The 20,209-nt window shown below is 47.3% G+C and overlaps 1 protein-coding gene across 7 annotated transcripts in view; it reads right to left on the bottom strand.

The window, feature by feature from the left end:
- Positions 1–2,367: 2,367 nt before the first annotated feature.
- Positions 2,368–20,209, bottom strand: part of LOC128409551 (zinc finger protein 664-like) — a 49,446-nt gene continuing 31,604 nt past the window's right edge. For 3 of the 7 annotated variants that reach the window (XM_053380136.1, XM_053380133.1, XM_053380137.1), the window contains exons 3-4: positions 5,414–5,747; positions 2,368–4,983 (exon numbers count right to left, since the gene is read on the bottom strand). In XM_053380136.1, the coding sequence (XP_053236111.1) occupies positions 3,793–4,983; positions 5,414–5,686 (1,464 nt within the window). In that variant the 5' untranslated portion in view covers positions 5,687–5,747 and the 3' untranslated portion in view covers positions 2,368–3,792. Of the gene's footprint in view, positions 4,984–5,413; positions 5,772–13,164; positions 13,243–20,209 lie in introns of all 7 variants that reach the window. The other 4 variants (XM_053380135.1, XM_053380138.1, XM_053380131.1 and 1 more) reach the window with 2 other exon arrangements.

The following is a 20,209-nucleotide window of genomic DNA, read 5'->3' as shown; positions in this document are numbered from 1 at the left end:
TTGCTTATAATATCTTAGGGTGGCAGGATTAAGATTTGGGACTGGGACTTTCAGATTCAGAGCCACTTTTCGCATGAGATTTTTTCCAACTACTGGAGGAAAGTATGTGTGAGGTTTATGACAGAAATATAATTATTATGGGTGAATTTAATGGAGTGGTATCACTGGACTATGACAGAACACTGAGGGAAAGTGTCTCAGAAGAAGGCAAAATACCAAATACTTTTTTGATATGTTTACAACAATGGATCTATTAGATCAGGGGTCAGCAAACTTTTTCAGCAGGGGGCCAGTCCACTGTCCCTCGGACCTTGTTGGGGGCCGGACTATATTTCGGGGGGAAATGAGCGATTTTCGCCTGCCCGCAAAGAGGCCTGAAGATGTTTGGCTTTACCTGTCCCAGTTGTCGTCCCCAGCCAGGTGCCAGGGCAGGGCAGGAGGCTGCGTTGGCCAGAGAGGACAGAAGCAGCAGCCCCGGCGGAGCTTTCCAACTTTGCTGGAGTCTAGCCCTGCGGATGCTGGATTGATCAGAAAATGCGAGATGGGAGGCAAGCAATGAGGAAGCAAATCAGTGGCCAGAAGGCCTGATCATTTATTTGTTGCAACAAAGGTCTCAATCTCTAAGGAGAGCAAAAAAGAAAATGTCCAGAACAAAGATTACACGGGTTTTTAATAGTTCCCACAACACATTTCTCAGTGGGTCATCAAAACATCACAGGTATGTCCCGGAAGAGGAGTGGTGTTGGGCAGAAATTTGTGCTCCAGACACACCCATGTCAATCACACCTTGTTTCAACATCCATCTAACACAAGGAAAAGAAAATATCCCCCCATCATCACGGAGGTCCACTTCTGAGGGTAGAATCGTAGAATCATAGAGTTGGAATAGACCACAAGGGCCATCGAATCCAACCCCCTGCCAAGCAGGAAACACCATCAGAGCACTCCTGACATATGGTTGTCAAGCCTCTGCTTAAAGACCTCCAAAGAAGGAGACTCCACCACACTCCTTGGCAGCAAATTCCACTGTCGAACAGCTCTTACTGTCAGGATCTTCTGGCAGTTCCCGCACATTTACAGGGTACCAGGCAGAGGGCCTTCTCGGTAGTGGCACCCTCCCTGTGGAACACACGCCCCCCCCAATATCAGATGTTAAAGAGAGAAAGAACTACATAACTTTTGGAAGACATCTGAAACAGGGTGGAGATCTCTCAGAAGTGAAGGCTTTGCGCTGAGAGATCCGCTGAGGAGCGGCTGGCTGCCTTCAAGTGGTGCAGGGGCTCTCAGATGCAGCTTCCGGGCTGCCTCCACCTTCCCCAACCCCAGCAACTATTCAGCCTGGCTGCCTTCACGGGGTTGCAGGGGATCTGAGGCGGAGGGGGGGCTCCTTTAAAATTCTCCCTTGAGGAGAGTGCAGCCTCAAACCCCTTAATGGAAAGGGTCACGGAGCCTGTCCCTCCCCAGCTCAGCAGCCCCGATCCAGCTCCTCTTCCCGTGCAAGCAGCAATGCTGCCTAGCGGAGCAGCCCGATCCCATTCCTACTTGCCGCCCGGCCTGCCTTCCCTCACAAGGAAAACAGAAGTATGGCACTCAAAAAGGAAGTTATACTCAGAACAGAACATGTTCGGCTTCCGGAAAAAGTTCCAAACTGGAACACTCGTTTCTGGGTTTGAAGAGTTCAGGTTGCAAGTAGTTTGAGAACTAAGCTGTTTGAAAACTGAGGTACCACTGTATTTATTTTTCCCAATTACAACTGTATTTATCCCCTCCCCCGGTGGTGATTTTCTTGAGTCAAAATGAGAGTACTGTAGGGATCAGATGGGATTACCATGAGGAATTATAAAATATACATCAAGCCACCGTGTCCACGATGAAGACATTGTGTTGACTGGGTCTGATATATTGACGATAATTTCTGATTAAATCCCATAAGATTCTACATTCGTGCCCTTTTCATGCCCTTTTCCCTCTGTTGCCCATTCCTCCTGTCACGTACACAGCCCAGTTGCTTCTTGCTTCGCCAGGCAGGCATCCTGGGCCATAAAAATAGTGTGCAAGCTTCTTTGAAGTAGGTTTCTATATGGTAATCTTAGGATGCTAATCTTAGGGCCAGGAAACAGATCTCACATGAAGGTGATAATGATCCGCTGTCCTCCTGGTCATCCTCCTTGTTTATGACCTTCGGGGTTGCTAAATGCTCTTCTTTGTAGTTCTGTTCTTTGTGCTTAATTAGTTTTAGTAGTTTAACTCTCTCCCCGCGTGGGTTTGTGGAAATGCTCAGAAGAAATTATTTATTACAACAGTAGTCATAAAGAAGAAATGTGAAACAAACAGAAAAAAATTAAATATACAGGTAGAATTGCCACGTTATAGTAATAATAATAATTTATTATTTATACCCCGTCCATCTGGCTGGGCCACTCTGGGCGGCTTCCAACAAAATATTAAATTACAATAATGCATCAAACAATAAAAGCTTCCCTAAACAGGGCTGCTTTCAGATGTCTTCTAAAAGTCTGGTGGTAGTTGTTCTCTTTGACATCTGGTGGGAGGGCGTTCCACAGGGCAGGTGCCACCACCAAGAAGGCCCTCTGCCTGGTTCCCTGTAACTTGGCTTCTCGCAGTGAGGGAACCGCCAGAAGGCCCTTGGCGCTGGACCTCAGTGTCTGGACAGAACGATGAGGGTGGAGACGCCCCTTCAGGTATACTGGACCGAGGCCATTTAGGGCTTTAAAGGTCAGCACCAACGCTTTGAATTGTGCTCAGAAACGTACTGGGAGCCAATTTAGGCCTTTCAAGACCGATGTTCTGTGGTCTCGGCGGCCGCTCCCAGTCACCAGTGCAGCTGCCGCATTCTGCATTAGTTATAGTTTCCGGGTCACCTTCAAAGGTAGCCCCAAATAGAGCGCATTGCAGTAGTTGGCACTTTGTGATGAAAAAGTGGGTTTTGTGTTGCAGTTTGGGTACTCGGTCTCTAAAAGGTTTGCCATCACTGCCCTCGGATCATGTCCAGTCGCAAAGGTGGAGGGAGGCTTTCCACCCTCAGGCCAAGAGGTGGCTCCTGCCTTGGGGCAGCTGGTGGATTTGGAGGAAGCTGACCCTTAGCACTCTGGGTTGGGGACCTGCCTGGACCTCCTCCCACATTATACTCATCCTTACGGTTTCTCCCCTGTGTCATTATGGGAATAGCATTCTACACACACTTGTGTCACCATGGCTCCCGCCCTCCAGCACATTGCTTTGAGATGTTCTGGTACGGCCCCTTCTTCCCTGTGCCCCCTTCCCTCCTCATGCAAGACCACCAGTCTCAGCTCCACTTTGAGCAACTCTCCATTCCCAGATACAGACATTTCCAACTCCCCCCACCAAACACCAACACCAGCTCACTCTCAGTCCACCCGCATTCAGCAGCAACACTACAGATTCACATTAAATATTATATTATGCTTACTATTGTGAAATGTTACCTTCATTACTTTAAATAAATGTCTACACCGCGTTACAAACAACAGAAGCTAACATACGCTGCATGCAATTAAGACTGATTTCCTGCTATTCATGTGAAAGAAAGTGTCAATTCGGAGAGAAAAAGGTTCTACTCTCTAAAAAGCGTTCCATAATAACCAAAGCAAGATCCACACTCCTTCTATTTAAACCCTTTCTCTTCTTTGAGTTAATTCATGGCCTGTAGGTGTTTCCACTCTTACAACTCTTATCCCTCAGAGTCTTTTGATGGTTTGTAAGACTTCCACTACAACTGAACCTCTGTCCACTTCCCTAGGACTTATATTGTTACTCCCCTGTAAGAGTTTGTTGATGTTTTGTAAGAACTCCACTTGTACTGAAGCTCCTTCCATATTCCATGCATTGAAATCGTTTCTCCCCTGTGTGAGTCCGTTGATGTTTTCTAAGGTTTCCACTAGTAGTGAAGCTCTTTCCACATTCTATGCATTTAAATGGTTTCTCCCCTGTGTGAGTCCGTTGATGAATTCTAAGGTGTCCACTAACAGCGAAGCTCTTTCCACACTCCATGCATTTAAATGGTTTCTCCCCTGTGTGAGTCCGTTGATGAATCGTAAGGTGTCCACTATCAGTGAAACTCTTTCCACACTCCATGCATTTAAATGGTTTCTCCCCTGTGTGAGTCCGTTGATGAATTCTAAGGTTTCCACTAGTAGTGAAGCTCTTTCCACACTCCATGCATTTAAATGGTTTCTCCCCTGTGTGAGTCCGGAGATGAATTTTAAGGCTTCCGCTAGTAGTGAAGCTCTTTCCACACTCCACGCATTTAAATGAATTCTCCCCCGTGTTAGTCCGTTGATGAATTCTAAAGTGTCCACTATCAGTGAAGCTCTTTCCACACTCCATGCAATTAAATGGTTTCTCCCCCCTGTGACTCCGTTGATGAATTCTAAGGTTTCCACTCCGACTGAAGCTCTTACCACACTCCATACATTTAAATGGTTTCTCCCCCGTGTGAGACCGTAGATGAATTCTAAGGTGCCCACTCCGACTGAAGCGCTTTCCACACTCCATGCATTGAAATGGTTTCTCCCCCGTGTGACTCCGTTGATGAATTCTAAGTTTTCCACTCTCAGTGAAGCTCATTCCACATTCCATGCATTTAAATGGTTTCTCCCGTGTGAGTCCGTTCATGTCTTCTAAGGTGTCCACTTTGACTGAAGCTCTTTCCACACTCCATACATTTAAATGGTTTCTCCCCTGTGTGACTCCGTTGATGAATTCTAAGGTTTCCACTCTGACCGAACCTCTTTCCACACTCCATGCATTGAAATAATTTATCCCCTGTGTGAGTCCGTTGATGAATTCTAAGGCTTCCACTCTGACCGAACCTCTTTCCACACTCCATGCATTGAAATAATTTCTCCCCAGTGTGAGTCCGTTGATGAATTCTAAGGTGTCCACTATTAGTGAAGTTCTTTCCACACTCCATGCATTTAAATGGTTTCTCCCCAGTGTGAGTCCGTTGATGAATTCTAAGGTGTCCACTCTCAGTGAAGTTCTTTCCACACTCTATGCATTTAAATGGTTTCTCCCCTGTGTGAGTCCGTTGATGAATTCTAAGGTCTCCACTCCGACTGAAGCTCTTTCCACACTCCATACATTTAAATGGTTTCTCCCCTGTGTGACTCCGTTGATGAATTCTAAGGTTTCCACTCTGACTGAAGCTCTTTCCACACTCCATGCATTTAAATGGTTTCTCCCCCATGTGAGTCCGTAGATGAATTCTAAGGCTTCCGCTAGTAGTGAAGCTCTTTCCACACTCCATGCATTTAAATGGTTTCTCCCCCTTGTGACTCCGTTGATGAATTCTAAGGTTTCCGCTAGTAGTGAAGCTCTTTCCACACTCCATGCATTTAAATGGTTTCTCCCCTGTGTGAGTCCGTTGATGAATTCTAAGTTTTCCACTCTCAGTGAAGCTCTTTCCACACTCCATGCATTTAAATGGTTTCTCCCCTGTGTGAGTCCGTAGATGAATTCTAAGGCTTCCGCTAGTAGTGAAGCTCTTTCCACACTCCATGCAATTAAATGGTTTCTCCCCTGTGTGGGTCCGTAGATGAATTCTAAGGTTTCTACTCTTACTGAAGCTCCTTCCACACTCCATACTTTCAAATTGTTTGTTTTCACACTCCAAGTATTTAAATGGTTTCTTCGTTATTCCCATTGGACATGGCCCACCAGAATTCTGATTGCCTTCTCCATTGTCTTCTTTCGATGGGGTGGGGTCGAGAGAAAATCCTATTTGTTTTCTAGGAAGAGAACAAAGGAATATTACACACATCAATTAACACCTGCTCTTATTTTAACGTCTTGTACAATCTCTCCTGTCCTCCATATGTTCCAAATGTTTAGGAAAGGCAAATGAAATAATTTAAAATAATGGTCATGCATCATCAGCCTTTTATAACCCTTAATTATTGTTAATGAAGCAGCATTATCTTAGAATACGGTTGAACTGTGGGCTTTACGTATTATAAAAAGTGGTTTCTCACAGGAAAGGGAGCTGCTCTATGTTCCATGAACCTGGCCAATATTCATCAGGATCCTAAGTTCATCATGAAGTTCTTCATCCTCTGCACTATAATCCTCCCCCCCCTTGGGCCACATCTTGTCCCCTTCGACCTCTAGATCTTTATTCATCACCTGCACAGTCCCTTTGGCCTCAGGAGGTGCATAGTGACCATTTTGGGAGACCCATATATAAGTCTAGTGACAAGGCTTGGTGCTTGTGGTCGGTTGAAGGAGTGCTCAGTTGAAGAATGTTCTTGGGGCTGGACCTCCATGTCTCAGCTTTGCATTATGGAATGGAGAGAGCTGGAGATGCAGAAGGAAAGCAGCTGGAGCCTGACTGCTGGGAAGGCCAGATTGAGACACCCACCTCAATTATGATTTATAATAATTATATGCCGCCAGGTCTCGCACCTGCCTCCTGACACTGGCTTATCTTAGTTGCCTGTCCAGGCCTCTCTCACTGTTCTTCCTCCTTTGCCGTGGGTGACCTAGGGCTTCTGGATATTCTAGCCCTGCTTAAACTGGGAATTATTTATTAAATTGTTATACTTCTTTTCATTTGAAGATCACAAGATAAAAATATGTGTTACACTGAAAAAGGTGAGCATTAAAGGTGAATAATACCCATTGTCCCCTTAATGGATCACTGCCTTGCCGTGGCGAAGGGGCTTGAATAACTCAGAGAAGCTATGAACTATGCCGTGCAGGGCCACCCAAGATGGACAGGTCATGGCGGAGAGTTTTGACCAAACGTGATCCACCTGGAGCAGGAACCGGCAAGCCACTCCAGTATCCCTGCTAAGAAAACTCCATGGACAAAGACAACAGGCATATATGATGATGTTATGATGCTGGAAGATGAGCCCCTCAGGTCGGAAGGCGTCCAACATGCTACTGAGGAAGAGCGGAGGGCAAGTAAAAGTAGATTCAGAGCTGATGAAGCGGCTGGGCCAAAGCCGAAAGGACGCTCAGTTGCGGATATGCTTGGAAGCGAAAAGCAAGTCCAATGCTGTAAAGAAAAATACTGCATAGGGACCTGGAATGTAAGAATCATGGACCTGGGTAAGTTGGATGTGGTCAAAAATGAGATGGCAAGAATAAATATTGACATCCTGGGCATCAGTGAACTAAAATGGACGGCAATGGGCGAATTCAGTTCGGATGACCACCATATCTACTACTGTGGGCAAGAATCCCGTAAAAGACATGGAATGGCCTTCATAGTCAACAAAAGAGTGGCGAAAGCTGTACTGGGATGCAATCTCAAAAATGATAGAATGATCTCGATATGAATCAAAGGCAGAACTTTTAACATCACAGTAATCCAGGTTTATGCACCAAGTACGGGTGCTGAAGAAACTGAAATCGACCAATTCTATGAAGACTTACAAGACCTTATAGAAGTGACACCAAAGAAGGATGTTCTTCTCATTATAGGGGATTGGAATGCTAAAGTAGGGAGGCAAGAGATAAAAGGAACAACTGGCAAGTTTGGCCTTGGAGATCAAAACGAAGCAGGGCAAAGGCTAATAGAGTTCTGTCAAGAGAACAAGCTGGTCATCACAAACACGCTTTTCCAACAACACAAGAGACGTCTCTACACATGGACATCACCAGATGGGCAGTATCGAAATCAGATTGATTATATTCTCTGCAGCCAAAGATGGAGAAGCTCTATACAGTCAGCAAAAACAAGACCTGGAGCTGACTGTGGCTCAGATCATCAGCTTCTTATAGCAAAATTCAAGCTTAAACTGAAGAAAGTAGGAAAAACCACTTTGCCAGTAAGATACAGTCTAAATCAAATCCCTTATGAATACACAGTGGAAGTGAGGAACAGGTTTAAGGATTTAGATTTGGTGGACAGAGTGCCTGAAGAACTATGGATGGAGGCTCGTAACATTGTACAGGAGGCAGCAACGAAAACCATCCCAATGAAAAGGAAATGCAAGAAAGCAAAGTGGCTGTCCAACGAGGCCTTACAAATAGCGGGGGAGAGAAGGCAAGCAAAATGCGAGGGAGATAGTGAAAGATACAGGAAATTGAATGCAGATTTCCAAAAAATAGCAAGGAGAGACAAGAAGGCCTTCTTAAACGAGCAATGCAAAGAAATAGAGGAAAACAACAGAATGGGAAGAACCAGAGATCTCTTCAAGAAAATTGGAGATATGAAAGGAACATTTCGTACAAAGATTACCATAATAAAGGACAAAAGTGGTAAGGACCTAACAGAAGCAGAAGACATCAAGAAGAGGTAGCAAGAATACACAGAGGAATTATACCAGAAAGATATGGATGTCTCGTACACCGCAGGTAGTGCGGTTGCTGATCTTGAGCCAGACATCCTGGAGAGTGAAGTCAAATGGGCCTTAGAAAGCACTGCTAATAACAAGGCCAGTGGAAGTGATGATATTCCAGCTGAACTATTTAACATTTTAAAGATGATGCTGTTAAGGTGCTACACTCAATATGGCAGCAAGTTTGGAAAACTCAGCAGTGGCCAGAGGATTGGAGAAGATCAGTCTACATCCCAATCCCAAAGAAGGGCAGTGCCAAAGAATGCTCCAACTACCGCACAATTGCACTCATTTCACACGCTAGCAAGGTTATGCTTAAAATTCTACAAGGAAGGCTCAAGCAGTATGTGGATCGAGAACTCCCAGAAGTGCAAGCTGGATTTAGAAGAGGCAAAGGAACCAGAGACCAACTTGCAAACATGCGCTGGATTATGGAGAAAGCTAGAGAGTTCCAGAAAGACATCTACTTCTGCTTCATTGACTATGCAAAAGCCTTTGACTGTGTCGACCACAGCAAACTATGGCAAGTTCTTAAAGAAATGGGAGTGCCTGATCACCTCATCTGTCTCCTGAGAAATCTCTACGTGGGACAAGAAGCTACAGTTAGAACTGGATATGGAAGAACTGATTGGTTCAAAATTGGGAAAGGAGTACGGCAAGGCTGTAAATTGTCTCCCTGCTTATTTAACTTATATGCAGAATTCATCATGCGAAAGGTGGGCTGGATGAATCCCAAGCCGGAATTAAGATCTCCAGAAGAAATATCAACAACCTCAGATATGCAGATGACACAACCTTGATGGCAGAAAGTGAGGAGGAATTAAAGAACCTTTTATTGAGGGTGAAAGAGGAGAGTGCAAAATATGGTCTGAAGCTCAACATCAAAAAAACGAAGATCATGGCCACTGGTCCCATCACCTCCTGGCAAATAGAAGGGGAAGAAATGGAGGCAGTGAGAGATTTTACTTTCTTGGGCTCCATGATCACTGCAGATGGTGACAGCAGCCACGAAATTAAAAGATGCCTGCTCCTTGGGAGAAAGGCGATGGCAAACCTAGACAGCATCTTAAAAAGCAGAGACATCACCTTGCCAACAAAGGTCCGTATAGTTAAAGCTATGGTTTTCCCAGTAGTGATGTATGGAAGTGACAGCTGGACCATAAAGAAGGCTGATCGCCGAAGAATGGATGCTTTTGAATTATGGTGCTGGAGGAGACTCTTGAGAGTCCCATGGACTGCAAGAAGATCAAACCTCTCCATTCTGAAGGAAATCAGCCCTGAGTGCTCACTGGAAGGACAGATTATGAAGCTGAGGCTCCAGTACTTTGGCACCTCATGAGAAGAGAAGACTCCCTGGAAAAGACCCTGATGTTGGGAAAGATGGAGGGCACAAGGAGAAGGGGACGACAGAGGACGAGATGGTTGGATAGTGTTCTCGAAGCTACAAACATGAGTCTGACCAAAGTGCGGGAGGCAGTGGAAGACAGGAGTGCCTGGCGTGCTCTGGTCCAGGCGGTCACGAAGAGTCGGACACGACTAAACGACTAAACAACAACACACATCCATTGTGGGAAAGAAAAGAAAGAAGATGAAACCAGTGGTGTGTCTACCTGAATGTAAAATAATAATAATAATAATAATAATAATAATAATAATAATAATAATAATGTGTAAAGAAGAAACCAATCTTCAAATCAGTTTCATATTCCCTGGCCAGGGATGATGGGAGTCTTATCTGGGGGGGACACACTTTTTCCCCTTCCTCCCTCCGCTCCCGAGGGTCCCCTTTCCCCAGAGGCCCCCCTGGCCGGCTCAGGCTTCCTGCCAAATCTCTCCCCATCCCAGGAGGGAGACTGGAGGGGGGGAGGTCTCCATCCCGGCCTCTCTCGCCCCCATTAACCCTTCCATGGACTCCCCAGTCTCCCCCCCCCCAATATATAGATATATTTCGCACCTCTTTTCCCTCCTCCTCAGCAGAGCTGCTCCTCTTCTGGGAATGTGGATCAGGCCCCTCCCCTCCCCCCTTGGCCCCCTCCAAACCTCCCTGCCTCTCTAGGAAGCAGAGCTCACTGACCCGGGGAGGGGAGGAATGAGTGGCCCCTCCCTCCCAGGACAGACAACTTCTCCTTCCAAACAAGCTCCGTTTTCTTGATTCTTTCCTGAGAAGGTCCCAGGTTCAATCCCCGGAGACAGCAGGGAAAGAGACCCACCCCCACCTCCGAAAAAGCCCTCCGGGGCAGGAAGGTGACATTCCCCCTTCATCCCTTTTAATCCCTTGCTGGGAGAGGGGGGGTCCGGTCAGTTTCACACCCATTTCCCGACGGGGGGGGGGGGGGAGGCAGGGCCGCGGCGTAGGGTGTCCCTGTTACAACAGCCCTGTAAAGTAGACTGGAGTTGCTACACACTTTTGGGACTTAGAGAGTAAGTTAAAGCTAATGGGACCCCTGACCATTAGGTCCAGTCATGGCCGACTCTGGGGTTGCGGCGCTCATCTCGCTTTATTGGCCGAGGGAGCCGTCGTACAGCTTCTGGGTCATGTGGCCAGCAGCACTAAGGTGCTTCTGGCGAACCAGAGCAGCGCACGGAAACGCCGTTTACCTTCCCGCTGGAGTGGTACCTATTTATCTACTTGCACTTTGAACTGCTTTCGAACAGCTAGGTTGGCAGGAGCAGGGACCGAGCAACGGGAGCTCACCCCGTCACGGGGATTAAAACCTTCTAATCAGCAAGCCCTAGGCTCTGTGGTTTAACCCGCAGTGCCACCCACGTCCCTAGAGAGTAACTTACGGCAACCGTAAAGGGCAGTCCAGTGCCGTCCTTACGGGGGCCTCTTTTAAATAGGGGCTGGGGTTTGAACTTGGGCTTTGCTAATGTTACGGAATTGGCAGGGGGGGCACTTGTGGGAGAGCAGGTTTCTTTGGCCGTCTCCCCCTTCCTTGCTTGCCCCTTCTGCGTTCCCATGGCAAGTCCAGCCGAATTCGACTATGGCGTGTGGTGCATATCTCCGCCTTCAGACGGAGGGAGCCAGGCAGCTTTCTGGGTCGTGTGCCCAACTTTTCATGAGCTGATATTAAATCCCAAAAGAACTACAGCTGCTTGTTACAGAGGGTGGGGGCAGATTCCGGTAGTTTTATGATATCAACTCTTTCCATGCTCATTTCTGATGCTCAGAAGCAGGTGCACCCTTTCCTATACCTTCCTATACCTTCTAAAATACACTGAGACTATCTTATAACATATCCCCGCTATAACACACAAGTTCTAATTAAATCCTAATATTTACTATACCTAAACATTGAGCACCACAGACTAATAATAATGATAATAGTAATAGTAATAATAATTTATTATTTATACCCTGCCCATCTGGCAGAGTTTCCCCAGCCACTCTGGGCGGCTCCCAATTGAGTGTTAAAGACAATACAGCATTAAATATTTAAAAGTTCCCTAAACAAGGCTGCCTTCAGATGTCTTTTAAAAATAAGATAGCTGCTTATTTCCTTGACCTGTGATGGGAGGGCATTCCACAGGGAAAGCGCCACCACCCAGAAGGCCCTCTGTCTGGTTCCTGTAACCTCACTTCTCACAATGAGGGAACCGCCAGAAGGCCCTCGGCGCTGGATCTCAGTGTCCAGGTTGAACGATGGAGGTGGAGACGCTCCTTCAGGTATACAGGACTGTTTTCTGCTGTAGACTGCCTCCTGTGATGTATTCCTGCTCTAGACAGTCTCCTTCTGTACGATATTTGGGGGGTGGTCTTGGGTGGGCAATTTCAAAAGACTATATAAGGCCTTGCACACCTCCCTCCTGGTTGTGGTGAGGGGGGGACACTGTTGCAATAAAGATCAGGCTTACTAGCCGCTTTGCTTCTCAATATTATCTGGTTGGCCTCTGTTATTTTCTCCTACCAATATGGAACCCACGTAAGGACTATATGGGCTCTTGGATACCCCACAAGGGAAAAGGAGCAGGTTTTGTCTTATAACAAAGGTCGTAAGAATATGTTTGGTTGGCACGCTTATTTATAGCATGATAAAACTACAAAAACAAGAGCTCTATGAATCAGGTTATTCAGAAAATCTTTTTTACAGTATGGGATAAATATAATAATCTGCTGGAAAGAAAAACACCTCTTTGGCTTCCACCCACAAAAGCAACAGCTTTTTTAAAAATGCAATACGGAAGAAGCAATGGGCAACTTACAGAGATCTTTTGGACTTTTTGGAAGAAGAAATAAAACTGAATAAACAGGATGAGGTGTGAGGTGTGGTGGCGGATTGGTTTCAATACCATCAAATCATCTTGTTTGGACAAGATGAAGGGAGAGGTTTTTTGACTGAAAGTTCAGTTTGAAAGAGATATTATTGAGAGGAAAGAGAAAGTGTTTCCCAAATTTCAGGTAGAAAACTGTCCAATCTGAAGTAGTGTGCATGCACACGAAAGCTTATCCCCAGAACAAACTCAGCTGGTCTCTTGGGGACCCAGCCAGGGGCCCCACGACCCCAGGGATTCCTGCCAGGGGGAAGCCGGGAGAATGGGGGACCTCAGCCCCACCCCCAGCCCTGCTTGGGGTCCTCATTCCCCTTCCCGCCAAGGCGTCCCGGGGGGGCAGGGCAGCTGAGCATCTCTCGGCCCCCCAGGAAAGAGAAAGGGGAGTCTGGCGATGCTGCTGCTGCCCAGGAGATCTTGCAAGGCCAGCCCTGCAGGTGTTGGGTCCCCCCTTCCCACCTGGGTCGGGGCCTGGATCGGGGCCCCTGTCGACGGGCCCCAGGGAGGGCGCTTTCCTTACGGGGGGGTCTCTTTGTCCTCCCCTCTATTTCCCCCCCCTCTTTACCTCTGGGTCCTCCGCCTCCCTGGCTCCGGATTAGTCCGCTTTCCTTGTCTGCAATAGAAAGGGCGGCGGCGACGGGGGCTCTTGAGCGACGCCCCTCTCCTTTTCCGGCTGGAAACTTCCGGCGCATTTCCCAGCGACACATCCGGCTCCTTTTGTGATGCGCTTGCCCCTAGAGCTACGTCCATAGAGCAGCCTCTCCCTGTGTTGGGATGGGAAGAGGACGAGACGGCGCTGCCTCTGGGGGCTCCATGGGGACCTGGCCCCCCTCCTTCCTCCTCCCCACAGCAGGGGGGCGAGATGGCTGCGGGGGGGCATCATATCTGGGGGTGACCTGAGTTTGCGGGGAGAGAAGGACGTGGTTTTCAATCTGCAAACAGGGAGGTTGGGAGGGAAGAGGATAAATGAGAAGTAGGGAAGGGCTGCCCCTCCCCCTGTGGGTCAGGAGAGTGGGGGAGGGGCTGAGCCAGGGAAGCCAAGGGGGGTCCCTCCCCCCCCAGCCCAGGGGGGGTGTCCTCTGTGAAGCACAGAGATGGACCCAGCCCCTGGGGGTGGGAAGAGACATGGGGCTGCCTGAGAGAGAAGGGGCGCTTCCTTTCCTCTCCCCCCTCCTCCCCACAGGCTCTCCTGCGCCCAGAGACCCCCTTGGCCCGGCTGCCCCCTCGCCAGGCAGGGAGAGGGTGGGGTCCCCTTCCGCCATGAGAGGAGTGCAATGGGGTTGTGAGGGGGAGAGAGAGAGACCCCTTTCTGCTCCCCTCCCAAGAGGGTCGCCGTCGTGTCTCTGTGTGTCTCTGAGGGACAAGAGAGGAGGAGCCCCTCCCCCCGCTGCTTCTTCCCCTCAACGACTTTTCCCGCCTTTTCCCAACTTCCCGCCCTTCGAAATCTGAGCCTCGCCTCAGTTTCAGGCGCCGAGGAGGCAGATTCCCCGGGCTCCCTGCTTTATTAGTGGATTTATTCTCATTCGCCCTGATTTCTGCTCATATATCTTGCTTTTGGAGCTTCTCTCTGCTTCTTTAGAAAGAAGGCTGTATAAAAAGCCCCTCACCACTGCCTGCATCCCATACAGTATGTAAAAGTCTGTTTTCTTCCCATTTGCTGTGTATAATTCTTCCACCAGGACTGTTCTTCCTGCCAATGTCACTTCCAAACTAATAATTCTTCCCTCACTGCCCTTAAATAGCTGCTTGGGGTCTAGTTTGGGGCCTGCATAAAGAACCTCCTCTCTTTTTTCCTTTTAGCTGTAGGTATAAATTCACGGCCAAAAGCCTTATTGATACACAATTTTCCATCCGATGCCTGCTTACTCGGAAGTAAGTCCTACTCTGCTCCCATGTGCGGAGCCAGCAGTTCAGGCAGTTCTGCCAGCAGGAGGCCAAAGGACCCAGAGTGGTTTCCAAATGCTGCCCTTTTTGATACGTTTCCATTTATTCTTTTGCGTGGGGACTGGCCAGATTGAATCATAGAATCATAGAGTTGGAAGAGACCACAAGGGCCATCGAGTCCAACCCCCTGCCAAGCAGGAAACACCATCAGAGCACTCCTGACATATGGTTGTCAAGCCTCTGCTTAAAAACCTCCAAAGGAGGAGACTCCACCACACTCCTTGGCAGCAAATTCCACTGTCAAACAGCTCTTACTGTCAGGAAGTTCTTCCTAATGTTTAGGTGGAATCTTCTTTCTTGTAGTTTGGATCCATTGCTCCGTGTCCGCTTCTCTGGAGCAGCAGAAAACAACCTTTCTCCCTCCTCTATGTGACATCCTTTTATACATTTGAACATGGCTATCATATCACCCCTTAACCTCCTCTTCTCCAGGCTAAACATGCCCAGCTCCCTTAGCCGTTCCTCATAAGGCATCGTTTCCAGACCTTTGACCATTTTGGTTGCCCTCCTCTGGACACGTTCCAGTTTGTCAGTGTCCTTCTTGAACTGTGATGCCCAGAACTGGACACAGTACTCCAGGTGAGGTCTGACCAGAGCAGAATACAGTGGCACTATTACTTCCCTTGATCTAGATGCTATACTCCTATTGATGCAGCCCAGAATTGCATTGGCTTTTTTAGCTGCCGCGTCACACTGTTGGCTTATGTCAAGTTTGTGGTCAACCAAGACTCCTAGATCCTTTTCACATGTACTACTCTCAAGCCAGGTGTCCCCCATCTTGTATTTGTGCCTCTCATTTTTTTTGCCCAAGTGCAATACTTTACATTTCTCCCTGTTAAAATTCATCTTGTTTGTTTTGGCCCAGTTCTCTAATCTGTCAAGGTCATTTTGAAGTGTGATCCTGTCCTCTGGGGTGTTAGCCACCCCTCCCAGTTTGGTGTCATCTGCAAATTTGATCAGGATGCCCTTGAGTCCATCATCCAAGTCATTGATAAAGATGTTGAATAAGTCCGGGCCCAAGACAGAACCCTGTGGCACCCCACTAGTCACTCTTCTCCAGGATGAAGAGGAACCATTGATGAGCACCCTTTGGGTTCAGTCAGTCAGCCAGTTACAAATCCACTGAGTGGTTGCATAGTCAAGATCGCATTTTACCAGCTTCTTTACAAGAATATCATGGGGCACCTTGTCAAATGCCTTGCTGAAATCAAGGTAGGCTACATCCACTGCATTCCCTTCATCTACCAGGCTTGTAATTCTGTCAAAAAACGAGATCAGGTTAGTCTGACATGACTTATTTTTCAGAAATCCATGCTAACTATTGGTGATCACAGCATTCCTTTCTAGGTGCTCACAGACTGTTTGCTTAATGATCTGCTCCAGAATCTTCCCTGGTATTGATGTCAGACTGACTGGGCGGTAATTATTTGGGTCCTCTCTTTTCCCCTTTTTGAAAATAGGGACAACATTTGCCCTCCTCCAGTCTGCCGGGACTTCGCCTGTTTTCCAGGAATTCTCAAAGATGACTGCCAGTGGTTCTGAAATCACATCTGCCAGTTCTTTTAATACTATTAGATCTGGCCCTGGAGACTTGAATACATCTAGACTAGCCAAGTATTCTTGTACTATCTCCTTAGTTATTCTGGGCTGTGTTTCCTCTGCTGAATCATTTGCTCTAAATTCTTCAGGTCGGGCATTGTTTTCTTTATCGGAGAAGACTGAGGCAAAGAAGTCATTGAGGAGTTCAGCCCTTTCTGTGTCCTCTGTTTGCATTTCACCATCTTCTCCTCTGAGTGACCCCACTGTTTCTTTGTTCTTCCTTTTGCTACGAACATACCCATAAAAGCCTTTTTTGTTGCTTTTAACCTCTCTAGCAAGCCTGAGTTCATTCTGTGCTTTAGCTTTTCTGACTTTGTGTCTACACGTGCTGGCTATTTGTTTGAATTCCTCTTTGGTGGTTTCCCCCCTTTTCCATTTTTTGTACACATCCTTTTTTAATCTTAACTCAGTTAAAAGTTCTTTAGATAGCCACCCTGGCTTCTTTAGGCACCTTCCATGTTTCCGTCTCATTGGTATTGCCTGAAGTTGTGCTTTTACTATCTCCCTCTTTAACAAACTCCCAGCCATCACGAACTCCCTTTCCTTTTAGTATTACTGTCCATGGGATCTCACCCAGCACTTTCCTAAGTTTTATGAAGTCGGCTTTCTTAAAGTCGAGAAATTGAGTCTTAGTATGCTTGGCTGCTCCTTTCCGCTGTATAGTAAACTTCAGAAGAGCATGATCACTCGCGCCTAAAGATCCTTCCACTTCTACCCCACTAACCAGGTCATCAACATTGGTTAGGACCAGATCTAAAATGGCTGTTCCTCTTGTTGCTTCTCCCACTTTCTGGACAATGAAGTTGTCTGCAAGGCCAGTGAGGAATCTGTTTGAGGAGGAGGTGAGGGACCAGGAGTGAGACCTTGGGGTCATGTTAGGTAACTCTGGGAAATTGTTGACCCTGTGTGCACTGGCTCGGGAAACTGCAAATCTCACGCTGGGGATGTTTAGGGAACCGATTGAAAACACACCTGCCACTCTCCTAATGGTTGTAGTGCAGATTTTGTTGGCATGCAGAGGGTCGCAAGGCCAGCTGGCTAGCCCCAGGTGGGTCATCTCCTTCCAGCCGTCCCGCTGCGAAGACCCATCAGCCTCTACTCCGATGTAAATCAGCGACCCAGGCTTCGAAGCCAGGGCACACTATATCACCAGAGCGAACTGCGGACACAGAATAGGCGTGAGGCTTGTGGAAGCATACTACAACTATGGATTTATTAATCATAAATCAGGACAAAGAAACATTCCGTCTCTCTCTTTGTATTCTCAGAGAGACAGAGAAAAGCAAAAGCTATACACACAACGGAAGTTCCCAGCATACTGTGCTGGAATGTAAACCGACATGTGACACATAACAAACCCATATCTGCTCCTTAAGGAGGAATGGAAATTATTTACGGAGATCTATGGTGTGAACACATTTGGAGTACTGTGCACAGTTCAGTATCTGGGACCTTTCCGTTTGGAGAGAAGACGAGGAAGGAAGGACATGTCAGATAGAATGGAGAAAGAGGATAGAGAAAAGCCCCCCCCCCAATAAAAATAGAACTCATGGAATCCAGTGAAGCAGGAATGGTGGAAGATTTAGGAGAGCAAAAAGAAGGGTCTCCCCCCCCCTTCTCTGCATCCAGCCAGTCCATGATGGCAACAGCAACAATAAGATAATTACATCAATAGTATGCATTGTGCTCTGCTGGCAGGAGGACTCCCTCGGATCATGTCCAGTTGCAAAATTGCAAGGAGGCTTTCCACCCTCAGGGCCCAGAGGTGGATCGTGCCTTGGGGCAGCTGGTGGAATTGGAGGAAGCTGACCCTTAGCACTCTGGGTTTGGGACCTACCGGAACCTCCTTCCACATTATACTCATCCATATTATTTCTCGCCTGCGTCATTTTGGGGATAGCATTCTACACACACTTGCGTCACCGTGTGCCCCCCTCCCAACATTGCTCTGAGATGCTCTGGTACGGCCCCTTCTTGCCTGTGCCCCCTTCCCTCCTCAAGCAAGACATGCAGCTGGGAACAGAGCCTTTCCTGGTTCTGCCAGGCAATGCCCCTTTTATTTCTCCTGCCACCAAATATATCTATACACATTATATCTGACATAATGCATCTATAAATCAAAAGAATAGATCAGGGTTTCAAGATTACCTTCGGCATATAAGTAAAGGTAAAGGTACCCCTGCCCGTACGGGCCAGTCTTGACAGACCATAGGGTTGTGCGCCCATCTCACTCAAGAGGCCGGGGGCCAGCGCTGTCCGGAGACACTTCCGGGTCACGTGGCTAGCGTGATATCGCTGCTCTGGCGAGTCAGAGCCGCACACGGAAACGCCGTTTACCTTCCCGCTAGTAAGCGGTCCCTATTTATCTACTTGCACTCGGGGGTGCTTTCGAACAGCTAGGTTGGCAGGCGCTGGGACCGAACAACGGGAGCGCACCCCGCCGCGGGGATTTGAACCGCCGACCTTTCGATCGGCAAGCCCTAGGTGCTGAGGCTTTTACCCACAGCGCCACCCGTGTCCCATTGGCATATAAGTAGGTGCTTTCAATCTTTCTGTGTCTTCATGGTTCCACTATTGCAACTATAACAATGGGAGTTATGCTGCTGTTCCTATAATATTAGTCTAACTCTGCTTCCAAAGCAACACCACCAGTCTCAGCTCCACTTTGAGCAACTCTCCATTCCCAGATACAAACATTTCCAGCTCCCTCCACCAAACACCAAAACCAGCTCACTCCTCATTCAGAAGCAACACTACAGATTCACATTAAATATTATATTCTACTTACTATTGTGAAATGTTACCTTCATTATTTAAATACATGTCTAGACAACATTACATGCAAACAACAAAAGCTCACATACGCTGCATGCGTTTAAGATTGATTTCCTGTTATTGATGTGAACGAAAGTATATAAACTTATATAAGGACACTTATGAGAAGAAGTGGAAGGAAATAAAAAAAGAATTAGAGACTTGGGGAAAATTCAATTTGTCCCTGTGGGGGAGAATATCCACAGTTAAAATGATGGTATTGCCAAAGATGATTTTTATGTTCCAAACAATACCTATAATTAGAGGCGTAACGTGTTTTAAGGATTGGCAGAAAGACCTTGCCAAGTTTATTTGGCAAGGGGAAAAACCACGCATAAAATTTAAGCTACTAAGAGAGTTGAAGGAAAAAGGAGGCTTCACGGTCCCTGACCTTAAACTGTACTTTGAGGCAGTGTGCTGGCCATGGATTAAGGAATGGATATTAATTAAAAACACGGAAGTCCTAGATCTGGAGGGATGGGATATTGTGTACGGGTGGCATGGCTACATAGGCTATAACAAAGTTAAATCTCACAAAGGTGTGGGGAAGTCAAGGAAATTGGGTATGGAATGTAATTACGGTAAACTTTTTAAACTGCCGTTTTTCTTTTTCTCTTCTTTTTCCTTTTTTTCTTTTTCTCTTTTCTGTTTTCCTTTGTATTCTTTTTTGAAAATTTTAATAAACATAATTGTCAGCGCTGCCCAAGGTCCCAGCTCACACAAGACCAACGCTGCTTCTTCCTCAAGTAAAAAAGTATTTATTGAAGTTCAGTTTCATTTCCACACGCGCAGCGCACAACGCTACGTCTATGCCTTAGACCGTAGAAGTCCCATCTGAATCTCCTCCCCCCTGACACCAGCTTAAGATTCTAGCCTTACTCCACCTCTTCCTCTGTTCCTTCTTTCTCTGGGTCCTCCTGCTAGTCGGAGTTTCAGCCCTCCTAGATTCTTCTGACGCTGAGTCCGCCGACTCTTCTCCCCCCTCCTTCGGGCTTTAGGACCTGGCTCCCAATCCGGGTTTTCTGCTGTCCCACGCTCCTCCACATTTGAACTTGGCGCGCGCGCACAGCCTCCCACTTTCCTTCTGACCGTTACACTTGTGTCACTGCTCCCTCTTTCGGGGAGGCTAGCTGGACCTGGCCTTCCCTCCGTTTCCCCACTCCCCGATGGGGGCGTGGTTACCCCTGACTCATCTTCTCTCCCCGCTGGAGGAGAAGCTGGTCCTGACTCATGTGACTCTTCCCCCCCACTGT

Source organism: Podarcis raffonei, chromosome 2 (assembly GCF_027172205.1).
Source record: "Podarcis raffonei isolate rPodRaf1 chromosome 2, rPodRaf1.pri, whole genome shotgun sequence".
NCBI classification, from domain to species: domain Eukaryota; kingdom Metazoa; phylum Chordata; class Lepidosauria; order Squamata; family Lacertidae; genus Podarcis; species Podarcis raffonei.
Note: the sequence above shows the minus strand (reverse complement) of the source record. Positions and strands in the feature narration are given on the sequence as shown.